General features: G+C 43.8%; 1 protein-coding gene across 1 annotated transcript in view; it reads right to left on the bottom strand.

Moving 5' to 3' along the window:
* Positions 1–18,712, bottom strand: part of LOC149461001 (cathepsin K-like) — a 51,256-nt gene that overhangs the window by 21,240 nt on the left and 11,304 nt on the right. Inside the window, exons 2-3 of the mRNA XM_089678960.1 lie at positions 9,356–9,482; positions 3,132–3,254 (exon numbers count right to left, since the gene is read on the bottom strand). Coding sequence (XP_089535086.1) covers positions 3,132–3,254; positions 9,356–9,478 — 246 coding nt within the window. The 5' untranslated portion in view covers positions 9,479–9,482. The remainder of the gene's footprint in view (positions 1–3,131; positions 3,255–9,355; positions 9,483–18,712) is intronic.

The following is an 18,712-nucleotide window of genomic DNA, read 5'->3' as shown; positions in this document are numbered from 1 at the left end:
GGCGGTGATCAGGGACAGTGGGTCTGGTATGGGGGTGATCAGGGACACTGTAACTGGGGTGGCGGTGATCAGGGATACTGTAACTGGGGTGGCGGTGATCAGGGACAGTGGGTCTGGTATGGGGGTGATCAGGGACACTGTAACAGACAGTTTTTAATTTAATTTTTTTTTTTTAATTAATGTGGCTGGCAGTTTTACATTGAAGTCATTAGGGGGTGTTTTTGTATTGAAGTGAATAAGACGTGATTTTGCATGAATGTCTATGAGATGCGACTTTGCATGAACGTCTATGAGATGCGACTTTGCATGAACGTCTATGAGATGTGACTTTGCATGAACGTCTATGAGATGTGACTTTGCATGAATGTCTATGAGATGCGACTTTGCATGAACATCTATGAGATGTGACTTTGCATGATTGTCTATGAGATGTGACTTTGCATGAATGTCTATGAGATGTGACTTTGCATGAACGTCTATGAGATGCGACTTTGAATGAATGTCTGAGATGCAAGTTTGCATGAACGTCTATGAGATGCAACTTTAAATGAATGTCTATGAGATGCGACTTTGAATGAATGTCTATGAGATGCGACTTTGCATGAACGTCTATGAGATGCGACTTTGAATGAACATCTATGAGATGCGACTTTGCATTAACGTCTATGAGATGCGACTTTGCATGAACGTCTATGAGATGCGACTTTGCATGAACGTCTATGAGATGCGACTTTGAATGAACGTCTATGAGATGTGACTTTGAATGAACGTCTATGAGATGCGACTTTGAATGAATGTCTATGAGATGCGACTTTGAATGAACGTCTATGAGATGTGACTTTGAATGAACGTCTATGAGATGTGACTTTGAATGAACGTCTATGAGATGCGACTTTGAATGAATGTCTATGAGATGCGACTTTGAATGAATGTCTATGAGATGCGACCTATGCATGTATCGGCACCTTTTTTCTTATCGGCAAAATGCAGATAACATTATTTTCGGCCGATATGTTTCAGCCGCCGATATATTGGTGCATCCCTAAAGGTCATAGGAGGAAAACAGTTCTCCTTCATTAAATGGAAGGTTTTATCTTTGGGCTTTAGTGTTCCATTAGTATGTATAAAAATTGAGGCTTCCCTTTCAGTGTTGCACATCCGCAGTCCACTGGGGTTGATTTACTAAAGGCAAAAAACATCACTTTACAATCATATGCCAGTAAAAAAAAAACAGCATTTCTGCTTTCATATGATTGGATGATGGAAGTCAGCAGAGCTTCCCCTCATTTGCTAAGCTCTGGAGCAACTGCACCTGCAAAGTGCACAGTCTATTTGTGTTTAGTAAAGCAGCCCCACTGACTGATAGAGCTGAGGGCACTTTGAAGCAATCCATCCCTTAAACTTGACAGCAGAGATTTTAATATGGACTGCAGAGTTTGACTACTCAAGCTTGCCCATTGAGATCAATGGGGCCACACCGCACCTGCGAGCCAAACACATGGCTCGCAGTTGCCGTGCGGTCCCACGATGTAAAATTGCCATTTTGCAATTAAAATAAAAAAAAAAAGTTTCAGGAGACGTAACACCTGCCAGTTGCTTCTACACCGCCCTCTGAAAAGAGATCCACTGTAGTTCACTTTTCAGAGGCAGTAAGCATTGCCACCAGTCTGAAAGAGCCCTAAGTCATGCACACCGGACATTTTTACAGCGGCTGTTTTCTACAGCTAGTAAACCCCCCAGCAGGTTATCCTAGGTATCCATACACACATTGACTGGAATTAGCATTTTTTAGCTGGAAAAAAACCCCAAAACTAGTGGGTTTCTAGAGGAGTTTGTTAGCTGTAAAAATGCTCTAATGCTGAAAAATGCTGAAAAACGCAGTAACACGCCGCAAACCGATTTCTTCGTTTAACCAAAAAAAATATTTTGGGTACAAAAAAACCACGCTAAAAAACGCAAATGTGGTAAAACGCTGCAGCGTTTTTGGACTTTTTTTGAGCAAAAAAAGTGTTTTTTTGGTTAAAAAACCGCTAAAAACGCAAACGTGGAAAAACGCAGGAAAACCCCGCTAAACGCGGCAAAATGCCAATACAAAAATTCCAAATAAAAGATGAAAAAATGATTCCTTTTGGTCTATTACATACACCATATAGAGTGAAGAAATACCTGCTGCTCCTGCCAGAAACTTCTGTGAGCGAATATGTTCCTGTGCCTGCTGCTACATTCCTATTGGTTACATTTCTATCTTTGCGGACTACTGAACATCTCCCCATTTAATGGAGAAAAGGAAATGTTCTAGGCAGGGGCGGACTGACAACTCATGGGGCCCCCGGGCAATAGGGGATCATGGGGCCCCTGTGTCCTTGCCCAAACTCAAAAAATCCTATGAAAAAGGTACCAGGGGCATCTCATGGGGCCCCCTACTGACCTTGGGCCCTTGGGCCGTGCCCGAGTTTCCAAATGGTCAGTCCACCCCTGGTCCTAGGGTGCCAATGTTGTTCCTCCATAGATACAGCACAGGAAACGTGTTATTGGCAGGAACAACGATGAAAATAAAGGGAAAAAGCCTGAAATAAGAAAACGAATGCAGCCACCACATTGAACGACTGATAATCTTTATATATTACATTTTTGTTTTTGGGTTTAGATACACATACAGTGATTATCACAATTAATCACAGCAGTCATAAAAAAAAAACAAAAAACTGTCAACTTGTGAAATGGTTTAGGCCAGGGGTCTCCAAACTATGGCCCTCCAGGTGTTGAGGGACTGCAAGTCACATGAGGACTTACAAGACTCTGACAGCCACAGGCAAGACTCCCAGAGGCATGATGGGAGTTGTAGTACTTCAACAGCTGGAGGGCCATAGTTTGGTGACCCCTGGTTTAGGACAAGCAAACCCATGACCAGGGGCGGACTGACCATTTGGAAACTTGGGCACTAACCAAGGGCCTGGGGTCAGTAGGGGGCCCCATGAGATGCCCCTGGTACTTTTTTCATAGGCTTTTTTGAGTTTGGGCAAGGACACAGGGGCCCCATGATCCCCTATTGCCCGGGGGCCCCATGAGTTGTCAATCCGCCCCTGCCCATGACTTCAGATTGAACCCTTTTTACCACGTCAGCCACTTACCATGTCTCCTAGACGATTCATGGCCAGATCATAGGTGTGCAGGCCTTGCAGATGTTCCTCATTATGGGCAGCGATTAATTTATAGTTTTTCTCCCAAATCAGACGTCTTGTTAACTCATCGAACTGGAAGATAAAAACCAAGATGGCGGAATGGAGAATTAAATACTGGGACTTCTACAAAGACCATTCCTGGTTGCTTATACTCGTTTTTTTCTTAGTAGGAATACGGGGAAACGCAGCACATGCAAGGGGTGCTGGAGGGTCTAATGATGCTGGCTGCTGGGGGATCTATTGTTGTTGGACGGGATCTATTTTTTGTGTGGGGGTCTATTATTGCTGTTGGGGGGTATATTGTTGCTGGTATGGGTCTTATGCTGCTGGGGGTCAATTATTCCTGATAGGGATCTACTGCTGAGGGATTGTTGCTGGCTGCTGAAGAGTCTATTGATGCGGACTGCTGGGAGATCTGTTGTGGTCTATTGCTGCTAGGGTGGTATTTTGTTGCAGGGGTCCATTGTTCTTGGGGGGCTTTTGTTGTAGGGGGGATCTATTTTTTTGTGTGGGTCTATTATTGCTGTTGGGGGGGTCTATTGTTGCTTGTATGGGTCTTATGCTGCTGGGGGCCAATTGTTCCTGAAAGGGAACTACTGCTGAGGAATTGTTGCTGGCTGCTGAAGAGTCTATTGATGTGGACTGCTGGGAGATCTGTTGTGGTCTATTGTTGCTAGGGTTGGTATTTTGTTGCAGGGGTCCATTGTTCCTGGAAGGGGTCTATTGTTGTAGGGGGATCTATTTTTGTGTGGGGGTCTATTATTGCTGTTGGGAGGGTCTATTGTTGTTGGTATGGCTCTTATGTTGCTGGGGGTCAATTATTCCTGATAGGGATCTACTGCTGAGGGATTGGTGCTGGCTGCTGAAGAGTTTATTGATGCGGACTGCTGGGAGATCTGTTGTGGTCTATTGTTGCTAGGGTGGTATTTTGTTGCAGGGGTCCATTGTTCCTGGGGGTTTTTTGTTTTAGGGATGACTATTTTTTTGTGTGGGTCTATTATTGCTGTTGGGGGGGTCTATTCTTGCTTGTTTGGGTCTTATGTTGCTGGGGGTCAATTGTTCCTGATAGAGATCTACTGTTGAGGGATTGTTGCTGGCTGCTGAAGAGTCTATTGATGTGGACTGCTGGGAGATCTGTTGTGGTCTATTGCTGCTAGGGTGGTATTTTGTTGCAGGGGTCCATTGTTCCTGGAGGGGGTTTATTGTTGTAGGGGGATCTATTATTGCTGGGGGATATTGTTGCTGGCGGTCTATTTGACTGCTTTTCCTGTTATCATTAACAAATTCCATACAAATTACTTAGCACCACAAAATAACACTTCTGTATTCTCTAAAAGGGGCTGTACTGGGAGGTGGGTGGGGGGTGAAACCAAGGGGCAGTGCTCAAAGTTTGGTGGGGGGGCGGAGACAAGGGGTGACACCAAAGGGGGGAGTTCCTGTACCTGTTCTCTGAGAAAAAAAAGCCCTGCTGATATCTGTACAATTTGGTTCAGAAATTGTCATTTTAAGAAGAGGAGACAATTCGACAATCCGTTTGGACCAAAGCAAGCAAAAAAAAATAGAAAGGGGTGGAAAATTTTGGTCAAATCTAATGGAAAGGACCAAATATCTAATCGTTGAGTTGACTCCAAATCAAGAAAAATCCTTGACGAATCTTTCTACGTAAAATCAAAGGTACTTGAATGAAAGGTTTTTAAAAATTAAAAAAGTCCATAATAGCACCATCGAATGGTTGGACAAGTGTTTTTATACACTCCCATCTGTACTTAGAATGAAATTCCACTGGAGAAAGGCTAGCTTGACCCCGGCCCAAACACCATTCAGCTCAGCATCTCCTTCTTTATGGCTAATGGCCACCATACATGGCTAATTTTTTCTCTAATAGGCCTGCTGGCTGAATGAGAGAAAATCAATGAAATTCCCCATTAATGCTAACAGCATGGATTTAGGAGTCTCCACTGTTAGCCATTGAATTCTGGTAGCTGCGTGGACACGGGCATCCTATAGACAGGTGCAGTCTGTTTTCTCCATGATAGGTGGTGCTCAACCGAAGCTGTACTGCAGAATGGAGAGGAAGTCAAGAAAAACTTGGTTTCTCTATGGTTTCCTTGGTCCCCTGGAGCAGTTCTTCTGTTGGCTACTCTACATCCAGGAGACCCTGGTTGCCATCTTGGGTCAAGCATAGGGTTGCCACCTCATCCTTTTGAAACAGAACAGATCTATTATTTACACAGGTTCTGTGGCTGAATAAGGTGGTAATTAAACTCACTTAGGGCCTTATCTGCCATACATTAGCCTCGGAACCTGTGTCATTAATATGTGTTTGGTTTTAAAGGAATGAGGTGGCAACCCTAGTAAAGGAGAGCCCTCTTAAGTCCCTGCCCCCAGGTTTTGGCGTACATTTGTGAGGTGGCTGGTGTAGGGAGATCATACCTCAGGGACAGTCCTAGCAGTAGGTTGAGGTTCCAGAGGGGTAGGGAAAGAGCAGGGCCTATGCTTGAACTTCTGCAAACTCCTTCTTGGCTTGGACCAGCCAAGATGGAGCAAGCATTGTCTTCAGTTCGAGCCGTCTACCACTGACCGCCCGCTGCATTGACTGTAAGTCCTTGGTCAGGTGGCCTCCCACTTGCTTGCTCTGCAAGTTCTTTAACACATTGGTTACTGCATTCTGCATACTGATTACTGCCACCACAACACATGGCACCCAACCAGGAAACTCGGGCACTGCCCAAGGGCCCGGGGTCAGTAGGGGGCCCCATGAGATGCCCCTGGTACCTTTTTCATAGGCTTTTTTGAGTTTGGGCAAGGACACAGGGGCTCCATGATCCCCTATTGCCTGGGGGCCCCATGAGTTGTCAGTCCGCCCCTGCACCCAACCCACAACCTTTTTAAAGATCATCCTCCTGGTGTGGGTCGAATTCTTCGAGGAAATTTGCTCTGGGTCCAACTGATATCTAGTTTCTTTTAGAACCCTGATGAAGGGAGAATGCTGAGCCCCCAAAATTCATTGGCTGTCTGGCGTTTTTTTTTCTTTTCTTGTTGTCATTTGTGGAATCAATAAAACCAATTATTTTGAGCTGATAAACACGGTATGCATACGGACGGTACAAACTCTCTTCTATAAGTGACATACTGGTGAATGCATTCAAGGCCTGCAAGGAATGGAGAGAAAAGGGTAAATGGCCATTAACCCCTTGCCCTCCAGAGGATTTACCCCCCTTCCTGACCAGGCCATTTTTTGCTTTACAGTGCTGCATTACTTTAACTGACAGTTGCGCGTTCATGCAATGCTGCACCCTAATGAAATTACGTTTTTTTTTCCTACGAATTGAGCTTTCTTTTGGTAGTTTTTGATCCCCTCTGCGGTTTTAAAATTTTTTTTGCTATAAAAAAAAGACAATTTTGAGAAAAAAAAAACAATATTTTGGAATTTTTGCTATTAAACAAGTCCACTAAAAAAAATGTAAAAAATCAAATTTTGTCATAAATTTAGGCCAAAATGTATTCTGCAGGAAAAAATCCCAATATGTGTAAATTAATTGATTTACGTGACAGTTATAGCGTTTACAAATGGCGGTATAGATATTGGGATTTTTTTTTTCTACTAGTAATGGAGGCGATCAGCAACTTTTAGCGGGATTGCAGCGGACATTCTGACACTGGGTGGGAACTAACTTGGTGTCACTGACATCCCCAGTGGCACCAATACACTGATAAGTGCTAAAACAAAAACACTGACACTGTACTAATGGCACTGGGCAGGAAGGGGTTAACATGAGAGGTGATCAAAGGGTAAATTATATGTAGGGAGTATTTTACTAGGGGGCGGGGGGTGCTTCACTGTAAGCACACTGATCGGGATGGCTGTACTGTGCAGTGTGCCTGAGCTGACAGGGAGGAAGATTGTTTGTAAACAAAACAGTATTCCTCCCTGTCAGAGATGCTTGGTAATCACCGGCCATCGGCAGGTAATTACCGACCAGGGCCTGGTGATTGTCAGCCATGGCTGTGGCCTCCAGCATAGCTAGAGAGGGCAGATCTCTAGCTATGCTGAGCACTCAGCCTGCTCTCCTCCAATGATTAGACCTGTCCTGATGTGCCCTACCTGTACAGCTATTCACTGGGAAGGAAAATCAGTGTGCTGCTGTTTCCCCTCTTCCAGCTCTCTGAGCTCCTTATCCAGCTGAGAACAGAGGTTTTGAGGTCACTTATAAAAAAGGGGAAAAAATCTTTATACTTTTTTTAATATACAGTTACAAATATTTTCACTTTCATTTCTTTTTTAAACAGAATGACTTGTTTTACACCGTGAGGGCGTACGTATATTGTAAGCACAGCAGGGGGAGGGGTCAGTGTGAATGACAATAAATCAGATGGCTTCTACTAAACATTCACTGTTCTGGATTAGTAAATGTTTGCCACAGTTAGAAAAAGTTTTTTTAGTAGCCGGCTAATTCCACAGCCCATCAGCAGGCTAGGACATTGCACAATTCTTTTTACAGATGGAGGGAACGGTGACTATAATGCTGTAGCTACCCCTTAGGAATGCCCATAAATTGGGCTTTAGTCTAGGGTGGTACTACAGCACAGCACAGATAGAAGTCAAAATGTCATTTGAATGCACCAGGGGCCAGAGATTGGAATGGGGCCATGCATTTGGTCTCTTGAGGGATTTATTTAGGGTTTTTCACATGTGATGATACTTCTCCTTTATATTGTCTGAACATATATTGCGCTTCATGTTTAGCTCCTGGGACCTGTGATGTCTGGTTATGCCATTATCCCATGTCTGTACTGGGTCTTGTCCAGAGTGGAAGATTGGAAGGTGACAACCATAAAAGAGATCAAAACAAAATCATCCAGCAGGGGGAGGGGCAGTGTGAATGACAATAAATCAGATGGCTTCTACTAAACATTCGCTGGCCTGGATTAGTAAATGTTTGCCACAGTTAGGAAATGTTTTTTTAGTAGCCGGCTAATTCCGCAGCCCATCAGCAGGCTAGGATACTGCACAATTCTTTTTACAGATGGAGGGAACGGTAACTATAGTGCTGTAGCTACCCCTTAGGAATGCCCATAAATTGGGCTTTAGCCTAGGGTGGTACCACAGCACAGATAGAAGTCAAAATGTAATTTGAATGCACCAGGGGCCAGAGATTGGAATGGGACCATGCATTTGGTCTCTTGAGGGATTTATTTAGGATTTTTCAAATGTTTTATACAGTAAAATCAGGTTGTCAATTTTCTGTACCAGTAAAGTCCCATTTGGTTTTTGTAGTTCTTTATATGATTTTTTAGATGTGATGATTCTTCTCCTTTATACTGTCTGAACATATATTGCGCTTCATCTTTAGCTCCTGGGACCTGTGATGTCTAGTTATGCCCATTATCCCATGTTTGTACTGGGTCTTGCCCAGAGCGGAAGATTGGAAGGTGGCAACCATAAAAGAGATCAAAACAAAATCATCCAGCAGGGGGAGGCGTCAGTGTGAATGACAATAAATCAGATGACTTCTACTACAAATTTGCTGGCCTGGATTAGTAAATATTTGCCACAGTTAGTAAAAGTTTTTTTAGAAGCCGGCTAATTCCACAGCCCATCAGCAGGCTAGGACACTGCACAATTCTTTTCACAGATGGAGGGAACGGTGACTATAGTGCTGTAGCTGCCCCTTAGGAATGCCCATAAATTGGGATTTAGCCTAGGGTGGTACTACACCACAGCACAGCACAGATAGATGTCAAAATGTCATTTTAATGCACCAGGGGCCAAAGATTGGAATGGGACCATGTTTAGCTCCTGGGACCTGTGATGTCTAGTTATGCCCAGGGGCGGACTGACCATTTGGAAACTCGGGCACTGCCCGAGGGCCGGGCGTCAGTAGGCGGCCCCATGAGATGCCCCTGGTACCATTTTCATAGGCTTTTTTGAGTTTGGGCAAGGAAACAGGGGCCCTATGATCCCCTATTTCCCGGGGGCCCCATGAGTTGTCAGTCCGCCCCTGGTTATGCCCATTATCCCATGTCTGTACTGGGTCTTGTCCAGAGCGGAAGATTGGCAAGTGGCAACCATAAAAGAGATCAAAACAAAATCATCCATTGAGTCTTAGCTCAAACCATCAATTTAATCTTTTTCCCTATGAACAAAGAGTTTCCAGTATATAAATGGTTACCTGTCCATTATATTGTTTCTGGTAGGTCCTCTTCCACTGTTCCCACTCAGAGTCCAGAGTGTCATCCCAGAATGGTCCAGCTTGCAGCAGAGGAAATGCAAGAAGCAGGAGGTAGAGTATCATTGTGCTGCAGGAAGACAATTGTTTATAACATCAGTAGAATAAGAAGGGTCGGCCTTGTTTGAAGATTCATTGGAAGCCCCAATTTTGTACTATAAGGCTCCATGCACACGGGGCATTGTGACAACGCTGGTAACGTTAGCTGTGTAAAGTCATGTTAAAAACGTCAGTTTTTCAGCTTTTTTTAGTGTTTTTGCATTAGCGTTTAGTGGCATTTTCCTGCGTTTGCGTTTTAGCGCTTTTTTGGTTAAAAAAAATCCAAAAACGCCGACTTGCAGCGTTTTGCTGTGTTTTTCAGCGTTAGTTCTGGGGGGTTTTCCAGCCAAAAAACGTTGATTACAGTCTATGTGTGCATGGACACCTAGAATAACATGCTGGGGGGTTTACTGGCTGTAGTAAAAAAACATCAAAAGCCAAAAACAGCCGCTGTAAAAACATCCAGTGTCCATGAGGGCTTAGGCTCCATGCACACTAGCTTAAATAATGCTCCTAGCAGCAGATTTTGAGCAATTTTTCTACTAGAAGCAAATAATTGGTATATTATTATTATTATTATTACATTATATCATATTATTATATCTTATTATTAGTGCTTTCCTATTATGACCGCTTTTCATCCAGCATTTTTCTGGCTTTTTTTAGTTTATAGTGTGCATGGAACCTATGGCAATCTATTCCCAAACCAAGAGGCCATGGGGTTCTTGTTGAGTCACCTTCAGATCCATTATTATTATTATTATATTATATTATTATATCTTATTATTAGTGATATCCTAATATGAGCTCTTTCCATCAAGCGTTTTTCTGGCATTTGTTTTAGTTTATAGTGTGCATGGAACCTATGGTAATCTATTCCCAAACCAAAAGGCCTAGAGGTTCTAGTGGAGTCACCTTCAGATCCGTGCCTCAGTCACCTTTGTAGTATGTCATAAGTTCTACAGAAGGGGTTTCTGTACTGAGGGTCTGTGCTGTGTGTGGAAGTCGTTTTGTACTGAGAGGTCTCTGTTGGGGGGAGGGGGGTCTGTACTAAAGGTTCTGTGCTTGGATGGTCCTTCTGTATTAAGGATCTATGCTGGGGGAGTATATGTACTGAAGGGTCTATACCTAGGGGGAAGGGGTTTCTGTACTGAGGGTCTGTGCTGTGTGTGGAAGTCGGTCTGCACTGAGAGGTCTCTGTTGGGGGGAGGGGTGTCTGTACTAAAGGTTCTGTGCTTGGATGGTCCTTCTGTATTAATGGATCTATGCTGGGGGAGTGTCTGTACTGAGGGTCTATAACTAGGGGGAAGGGGTTTCTGTACTGAGGGTCTGTGCTGTGTGTGGAAGTCGTTTTGTACTGAGGGGTGTCTGTTGGGGGAGTGGGGTCTGTACTAAAGGTTCTGTGCTTGGATGGTCCTTCTGTATTAATGGATCTATGCTGGGGGAGTGTCTGTACTGAGGGTCTATACCTAGGGGGAAGGGGTTTCTGTACTGAGGGTCTGTGCTGTGTGTGGAAGTCGTTTTGTACTGAGGGGTCTCTGTTGGGGGTAGGGGTGTCTGTACTAATAGTTATGTGCTTGGATGGTCCTTCTGTATTAATGGATCTATGCTGGGGGAGTGTCTGTACTGAGGGGTCTATACCTAGGGGGAAGGGGTTTCTGTACTGAGGGTCTGTGCTGTGTGTGGAAGTCGGTCTGCGCTGAGAGGTCTCTGTTGGGGGGAGGGGTGTCTGTACTAAAGGTTCTGTGCTTGGATGGTCCTTCTGTATAAATGGATCTATGCTGGGGGAGTATCTGTACTGAAGGGTCTATACCTAGGGGGAAGGGGTTTCTGTACTGAGGGTCTGTGCTGTGTGTGGAAGTTGTTTTGTACTGAGGGGTGTCTGTTGGGGGAGTGGGGTCTGTACTAAAGGTTCTGTGCTTGGATGGTCCTTCTGTATTAATGGATCTATGCTGGGGGAGTGTCTGTACTGAGGGTCTATACCTAGGGGGAAGGGGTTTCTGTACTGAGGGTCTGTGCTGTGTGTGGAAGTCGGTCTGTATTGAGAGGTCTCTGTTGGGGGGAGGGGTGTCTTTACTAAAGGTTCTGTGCTTGGTTGGTCCTTCTGTATTAATGGATCTGTGCTGGGGGAGTGTCTGTACTGAGGGGTCTATACCTAGGGAGAAGGGGTTTCTGTACTGAGGGTCTGTGCTGTGTATGGAGGTCAGGCTGTATTGAGAGGTCTCTGTTGGGGGGAGGGGTGTCTGTACTAACGGGTATGTGCTTGGATGGTCCTTCTGTATTAATGGATCTATGCTGGGGGAGTGTCTGTACTGAGGGGTCTATACCTACGGGGAAGGGGTTTCTGTACTGAGGAGTCTGTGCTGGGGGATCAGTCTATACTGACTGGTCTTTGCTTGGAAAGGGGGGTTCCATCTGTACTAAGGGGGGTCTGTGCTAGGGTTTGTACTAAGAGGTTTGTGCTGGGGGGCAGTCTGCACTGAAGGGTTTGTGTTGGGGAGGGTCTGTACCAGGGGTGGACTGACAACTCATGGGGCCCCCAGGCAATAGGGGATCATGGGGCCCCTGTGCCCTTGCCCAAACTCAAAAAATCCTAAGAAAATGGTACCAGGGGCATCTCATGGGGCCCCCTACTGACCCCGGGCCCTCGAGCAGTGCCCGAGTTTCCAATTGGTCAATCTGCCCCTGGTCTGTACTGAGAGAGTGGTCTGGGAGGGGGGATTTAGGGGTAGAGGAAATTTGTACGTTTTACTGCATACACAGCTCAGTGTACAGTCCTGGCATGGTTCTGTGCTGGGACGAATTAGCTTCCATACACAAGTGCAGGAATTATGTCATCCCGGCATATTTATTAACCACCCTGGCGGTCTGATTATTTCAGATTTTTGGTGCTGAAAGCGGTAGCATTTTTTTGCATGGAAATATGTAGTTTTTTTATTGTAGGCTGTAATTATTAGGAATAACTCACTGAAATCTGTCCGAACAAGAGTCTAGTAAACATTCCGGGTATGATAAAATTTGAAACACGAAATCATTAATTATAATTTAATAAATAATCATAAAAAGTAATAATATAATAATAATACAATTAATTCAATAATATAATCAAACCAAAAACACTGAAATTTGAAATAGAGCGCCAAGTTCGCACATTGCTGAGCAAAGTCGCAAAATCGTTTTCAGTGTCTGATGACGAATTTCCCCACGAATCATTATCACTCAATTCTGCAAGTGGTTCTGATTTACTATCGCTGTTCTCTAGCTGATCTAAACCGCTTTTGACATAAAGGGACACTTTTTGGACGCCATGGAAGTTTCTCAGTTTCCAGGCAGCAAGAGCAGACAAAATGCAGGCAGGGCGCCGGACAAAGCACTCGGGACAATATGTATGTGAAATGGGTTGAAACAGCAATGTTTTACTATGAAAAATTTTTTTGAAAAAAATAAAAAAAATTTAAATTTTCAAATTTCCCGCCGCCGCCGGTGCCCCTACATCCCGACGTCACAGGGATCGGAACACAGAAGCCGGATGCCGGCATCGGCCGGAGGAGATGGCCGGGGACGCTGCAGGGGACACATCGCGGAAGCGAAGGACAAGGTAAGCTCTGCAGGGACTCCCTATGCAGCGTCGCATGGTAAGCCCGAGTGTAGCTCGGGGTTACCGCTTTTGGCACTGACATTTTACCCCGAGCTACACTTGGGAATACCGCCAGGGAGGTTAAGGGAAGCTGGCTGTGATGCCTTGCAACATCTCAGCAGGTTTGCCACTGCATATGTGCCACTCAGCTTTGTGAATGTTCCTGCAGCCTTCGAGGACCCGTGACGTGCCGCACAAGACTGCAGGCAAAGGGGGGGAGCAACTTCCGCTTGGATCACCTACGTGATCCGAGTGGAAATGGGAGCAAAACTAGGAACCCACTTTCCCAAAAAAATAAAAGTGGCAAGGAGCGGAAGAGAAGGGGGGAAGGAGGCTGAAAAAGCAGAACTTCCCTTTTGGCCATAATTTTTTTGCCATAATTTGCTGCAAATACTTGCACTTCATGGTGAACACCTCCTGGGGCCCAATATGTCTCTTTGGTAGTGGCAGATTCCATTTCCATGTGTTGGGGTGCCATTTACAATGAATAGCACCATAGTGCACATAAATCAGGTGCATTCCCATGCATTGTGGTACGGTGGGCTGTGTACACAAGAGCGACTAGTCCCTTACTAAATATTCACATGAAAGAGGATGTCCTATTAAGCCTTCTCGTGACCCATGTATGTCTTGCTAGGAAATGCTCAGGTTTGGTTTTTCGATAACTATTTATAGCACATAGGGAACAGTTTTCACCAAAGGGCGAACTAAGAATACAGCTGACAGCTGAGAACTTGGAGTGAATGAGGAAGTTAATTCTTCACAGACAGTTCAATTTATTCTAAAATGACTGACGATTGATGCCCAGGGGTGGACTGACAACTCATGGGGCCCCCGGCAATAGGGGATCATGGGGCCCATGTGTCCTTGCCCAAACTCAAAAAAGCCTATGAAAAAGGTACCAGGGGCATCTCATGGGGCCCCCTACTGACCCCGGGTCCTCAGGCAGTGCCTGAGTTTCCAAATAGTCAGTCCGCCCCTGTTGATGCCTATAGCCAAATTACCAAATAGGTTTCTTCTGATATAAGCCAAAAGCCACACAGACACCGACATCCAATGGGGGGATTACCAAAGACTGGAGCATGCCCAAAAATGTACCAGTTTCTATATGTTTGCTCAACCATTCGCCCTCCTGAGGATTTCCCAACCTTTCTGACCAGTCCATTTTTTGCTTTACGGCGCTGCGTTACTTTAACTGACAATTGCGCGGTCATGCAATGCTGCACCCAAATGACATTTGCATCCTTTTTTTCCCACAAATAGAGCTTTCTTTCACTGGTATTTGATAGTTTGTAAGTTTTTTATTTTTTGCACAAGCCTAACAATTTTGAGAAAAAAAATATATATTTTTGACTTTTTGCTATTCAACATGTCCAGTAAAAAAATTAGTAAAAAATCAAATTTCATCATAAATTTTGACCAAAATGTATTTTGCGACATGTCTTTGCTGAAAAAAATCCCAATACGTGTAAATTAATTGGTTTTCGTGAAAGTTATAGCGTTTACAAATGGCAGCATAGATACTGGGATTTTTTTTTGTACTAGTAATGGCGGCGATCAGCGACTTTTAGCGGGACTGCGGCAGGCATTCTGACACTGGGGGGAATTGACTTGGTGTCACTGACATCCCCAGTGACACCAATACAGTGATTAGTGCTAATAAAAAGCACTGACACTGTACTAATGACACTGGGCAGGAAGGGGTTAACATGTGGGGTGATAAAAGGGTTAACTGTGTGCTGTGTGTGTTTTACTAGGTAGACATGCTGCTTTACAGAGAAATACAAAGCAGCATGTCCTTGCTGACAGGAGAGAGACCTGTGTTATTTACTGTCAGCTTTCCCTGACGATCGCCGAGTGCCGGACAGGAATTGCCGTCCGGGACCCGGTGATTGACATCTCTAGCACTGACACTGGGAGGAAAGGGGTTAACATCTGGGGCGATGAAAGGGTTAACTGTGTGCTTTTTCTTTTTTTTTACTATGTGTGCTGTGTGTTCTTTACACTGTAAGCACACTGCTTTGTATGGCTCTGCTATGCAGAGCCATACAAATCAGTGTGCAGGAGCTGACAGGGGATAAAACTGTATTGTGTATATACAGTTCTCTCCCCCCGTCGGTAATGCTCGGCGATCGCTGGGTGCCGGTGAGTAATCATTGGCCAGGACTCGGTGACTGATATCCGAGGCTACGAAAATATGCAAAATCACATATACTGTATATAGATACGTGATTTTGCGCAACCCTGCCACCCTGTAGCAGTGAGCGTTCAAAAAAGTGAGCGTTCAAAAGTGAAGCACACAAAAAAGTGCACAGGGTATACACATGGCCCTCTTCCAAAGAGATCCCCCGGGGCGCAAGGCTCCTGACGGGGACTGGGGCACTTGTGGTCCTCCCAGCAGAAACCCCTTTATACAGAAGGCCTTTTGAAGCAAGACCTACCCAAGTACTAGGATGGGGAAAATGGGAGAGGGGAAAAAACCTGACCAAAAGGCCACGTACCCTCCCCCACAAGACTTTTAGGGCAAGTTCAAGGACCTACACCTTATTAGTTGGGATAAGAAAAGTGCAAATGTGCTGTGCAAAATTGCAAAAAAAGATATACACACAAATATAAAAAGAAAAGGGGTGAGGTATAAGTGCTTCATACCAGTGTATAATACACTTTGGCTTGCACTTTGGCCTGTATAAAAATTCAGTCGGTCCTGGCCAAAAGGTCCAGTCTAGGAGGCAGGTCTGAAAAAGGTTGCAATGGTGCAGTGTCCGTGGTGCTGCAATAAAGTGAGCTCACCCATAGTAAGAATTTGGCACGTCTGGTGGAACACCACATGGACCTTATCTTATAATATTGTTCATTTGGGACATTGAAAATGTGCTGATATTTACACCAGAAAACCAACATATTTCCCTTTGTAGATTTCCCCGATGACCTCAGTATAGAGAAGTCTGGTTAGAAAGCATTGGGTTTCCTTAGTGTAACTGAGAGTCCCAACTGGGTGTATCTTCTAGTTTTAAGGGTCTTTCAGGCTGCTCTCTGGTGGTACACAAAAACCACTATAGAGCTCGTGAAATATGGTATAAAATATGCAGAAATGAGAGCACCATGTGTGTGTTGTTCTGATATATTTTATTAGTAGTAACCATAAAACAATAAAAACTGTACTTCCTGATCAGAACTAGACATATCACTGTGGAGTCCAAAGAGGAACCAGAACGCATTTCAGGAGATCCACCAGGCACTCTCCCCATAGAAAGCCAACTGCCAAACCAACGTCTGGAAGAGGCTTTAGTCTCTCTTAAAATGATACACATTTTTGCATTTCCTGAGTTTCCTCAAGTTCAAGTCTACCTAAACCCAAACTTTTTCATTTTAGTTTTAGATAAGGTAGGGAAAAAATTAAAACTCCCATTGGGTTTTTTTTTCCTGTAGTTTCAGCAGGAAGTTAGAAAACATTTATTCAAAGTGAGGGGAAATCCACTCTTACACAGTTGTCACCAGATCAGGTGGAAGATTACATAACTCCCAATCGTCCCTCATTTGGAGGGACAGTCCTTCTCTTGGGACCAAGTCTCCATGTATCTCTGTCCTTAGTTGTTCCTTGTTTTTAGACTGATTTATAGACTTCTATTAAAAATGTACTATTTTTAAAAATAAGTTAAACGTTCACCTTGCCTAGACTTGTTGCTTCACTGATTTCCCCTATGGCTCCCCCATGGGGGGTAGTGGTGGTGGTGAGTACCTGCATCTATTCTTTGAGAAAGAAAAAGCCCTACTTTAAGCCAACCTATGAAATATTGTATTTTAATATGAACAGTCGGTATAAAGAAAAAACATGCAATTATTTTTTGCATATTAATTCTTCTTGGTTTGTGTAATTGGGGGTATGGTAGGGGTGTGGCCTTTGCCTCTATACTTCTTGCTACACTGTGTTCTTTTCCATCTCAGAAAGTTGGGAGGTATAGGATTATGGGCCCATTCACATTTGTGCAACTTGTCATGCAACTTTGACATGACAAGTCGCAGCTGTTCAGATTGGTGTGACTTAAAGTCCTTTTGAAAAGGTGCCTGCACTACGTTGGTGTGACTTTTGATGCGATTTTGGCCCAGAGGGTGTAAAGTCGGATCAAAGTCTCATCAGAAGGCACGTCAAAGTCATGCTCCACAGTTGTGCTGGAAATCGTGCGACTTTAGAGATGCACAAATCTGAATGGAGCCTACCTCTCTTTTCCTTTTTTTGTTCTGACAGCTGTAACATTTTTGATTTCCCATCTTTTTCTCTCCCAACAGTCACAGGGAGAAATCAGCCCACAGACAGCAATAAAAACCTAACACGGCACAACCTACTTGGAATCTGCATGTTCTCCCTGTGACTGTGTGGGTTTCCTCCTGGTACTCCATTTTCCTCCCACACTCCAAAGACATGCTGGTAGGTTAATTGGCTCCTGTCTAAATTTTCCCTAGTATGTGTATGTATGAATGTAAGTTAGGGACCTTAGATTGTACGCCCCTTGAGGGTTTGGGACCTTAGATTGTACCCCCCTTGAGGGTTAGAGACTGATATCAATGTTTTATATATATATATATATATATATATATATACACATATATGTAAAAGTGTTGACGCTAAAAATTGATGGCGCTATATAAGTACCTGTAATAATAACAATAATAATAATAATAATGGGTTTTAATCCTTCCCTTCTATATCCAAATATTGACTTTAGATATAATTAACTTTGGATATTGACTTTAGATATACATTAACCGCTTTGCTGCTACAGTGCAGGCCGGCTGCGCGAAATCAGAAATATATATATATACTGTACGTGATTTTGCTTTTTCGGGTATTGGACACGTGGGTACTCGCCTACCTGTGCTGTCATTGGCTCCCTGACATGTCTATCAGTGAGTCCAGGCCAATGATTTACGGCAGGGACCCAGCAATTGTCAGAGCAAGTGACAGAAGAGAAATCTGTGTTGGTAAACAACACAGATCTTTTTACTGACAGTGGGGATGTGCCAGTTTTTGTCTCCCTGCAAAGCAGGGAGACAAAAACTGTCACATCCCCTAGTAAATCAGTAAAACAGTACACAGTTAGACATATAGTTAGGCACACAGTTAACCCTTTATTTGCCTCAGATGTTAACCCCTTCCTGCCCAGTTTCATTAGTACAGTGTCAGTGCATTTGATTAGCACTGATCACTGTATTAGTGTCACTGGTGATGTCAGAATGCCCACCGTACTATCACAGTCCCACTATAAGTTGCTGATCACTGCCATTACTCCTATATAAAAAAAAAAAAAATTTCCAGTATTTATATCGCCATTTGTAGCCGCTAAATTTTCACTCGAACCAATTAATGTACACTTGTTGGGATTTTTTCTTTTACCAAAGACATGTAGCAGATTACACTTTGGCCTAAATTTATGAAGATATTTTATTTCTTTCATTTCTTATGGGATATTTTTTACAGCAAAAAGTAAAAAATATTGTTTTTTTTTCAAATGTTTCTGTCTTTTTTTGTTTATAGTGCAAAAAAATAAAAAAACCCAGTGTGATCAAATACCACCAAATGAAAGCTCTGTTTGTGCGAAAAAGTGATATGTTTCATTTGTGTACAG

The sequence above is a fragment of the Staurois parvus genome, unplaced genomic scaffold (assembly GCF_062004578.1).
Source record: "Staurois parvus isolate SC_StPar_1 unplaced genomic scaffold, SC_StPar_1.0 ptg000213l, whole genome shotgun sequence".
Lineage (NCBI taxonomy): Eukaryota > Metazoa > Chordata > Amphibia > Anura > Ranidae > Staurois > Staurois parvus.
This window is presented reverse-complemented; position numbering and strand designations above follow the sequence as displayed.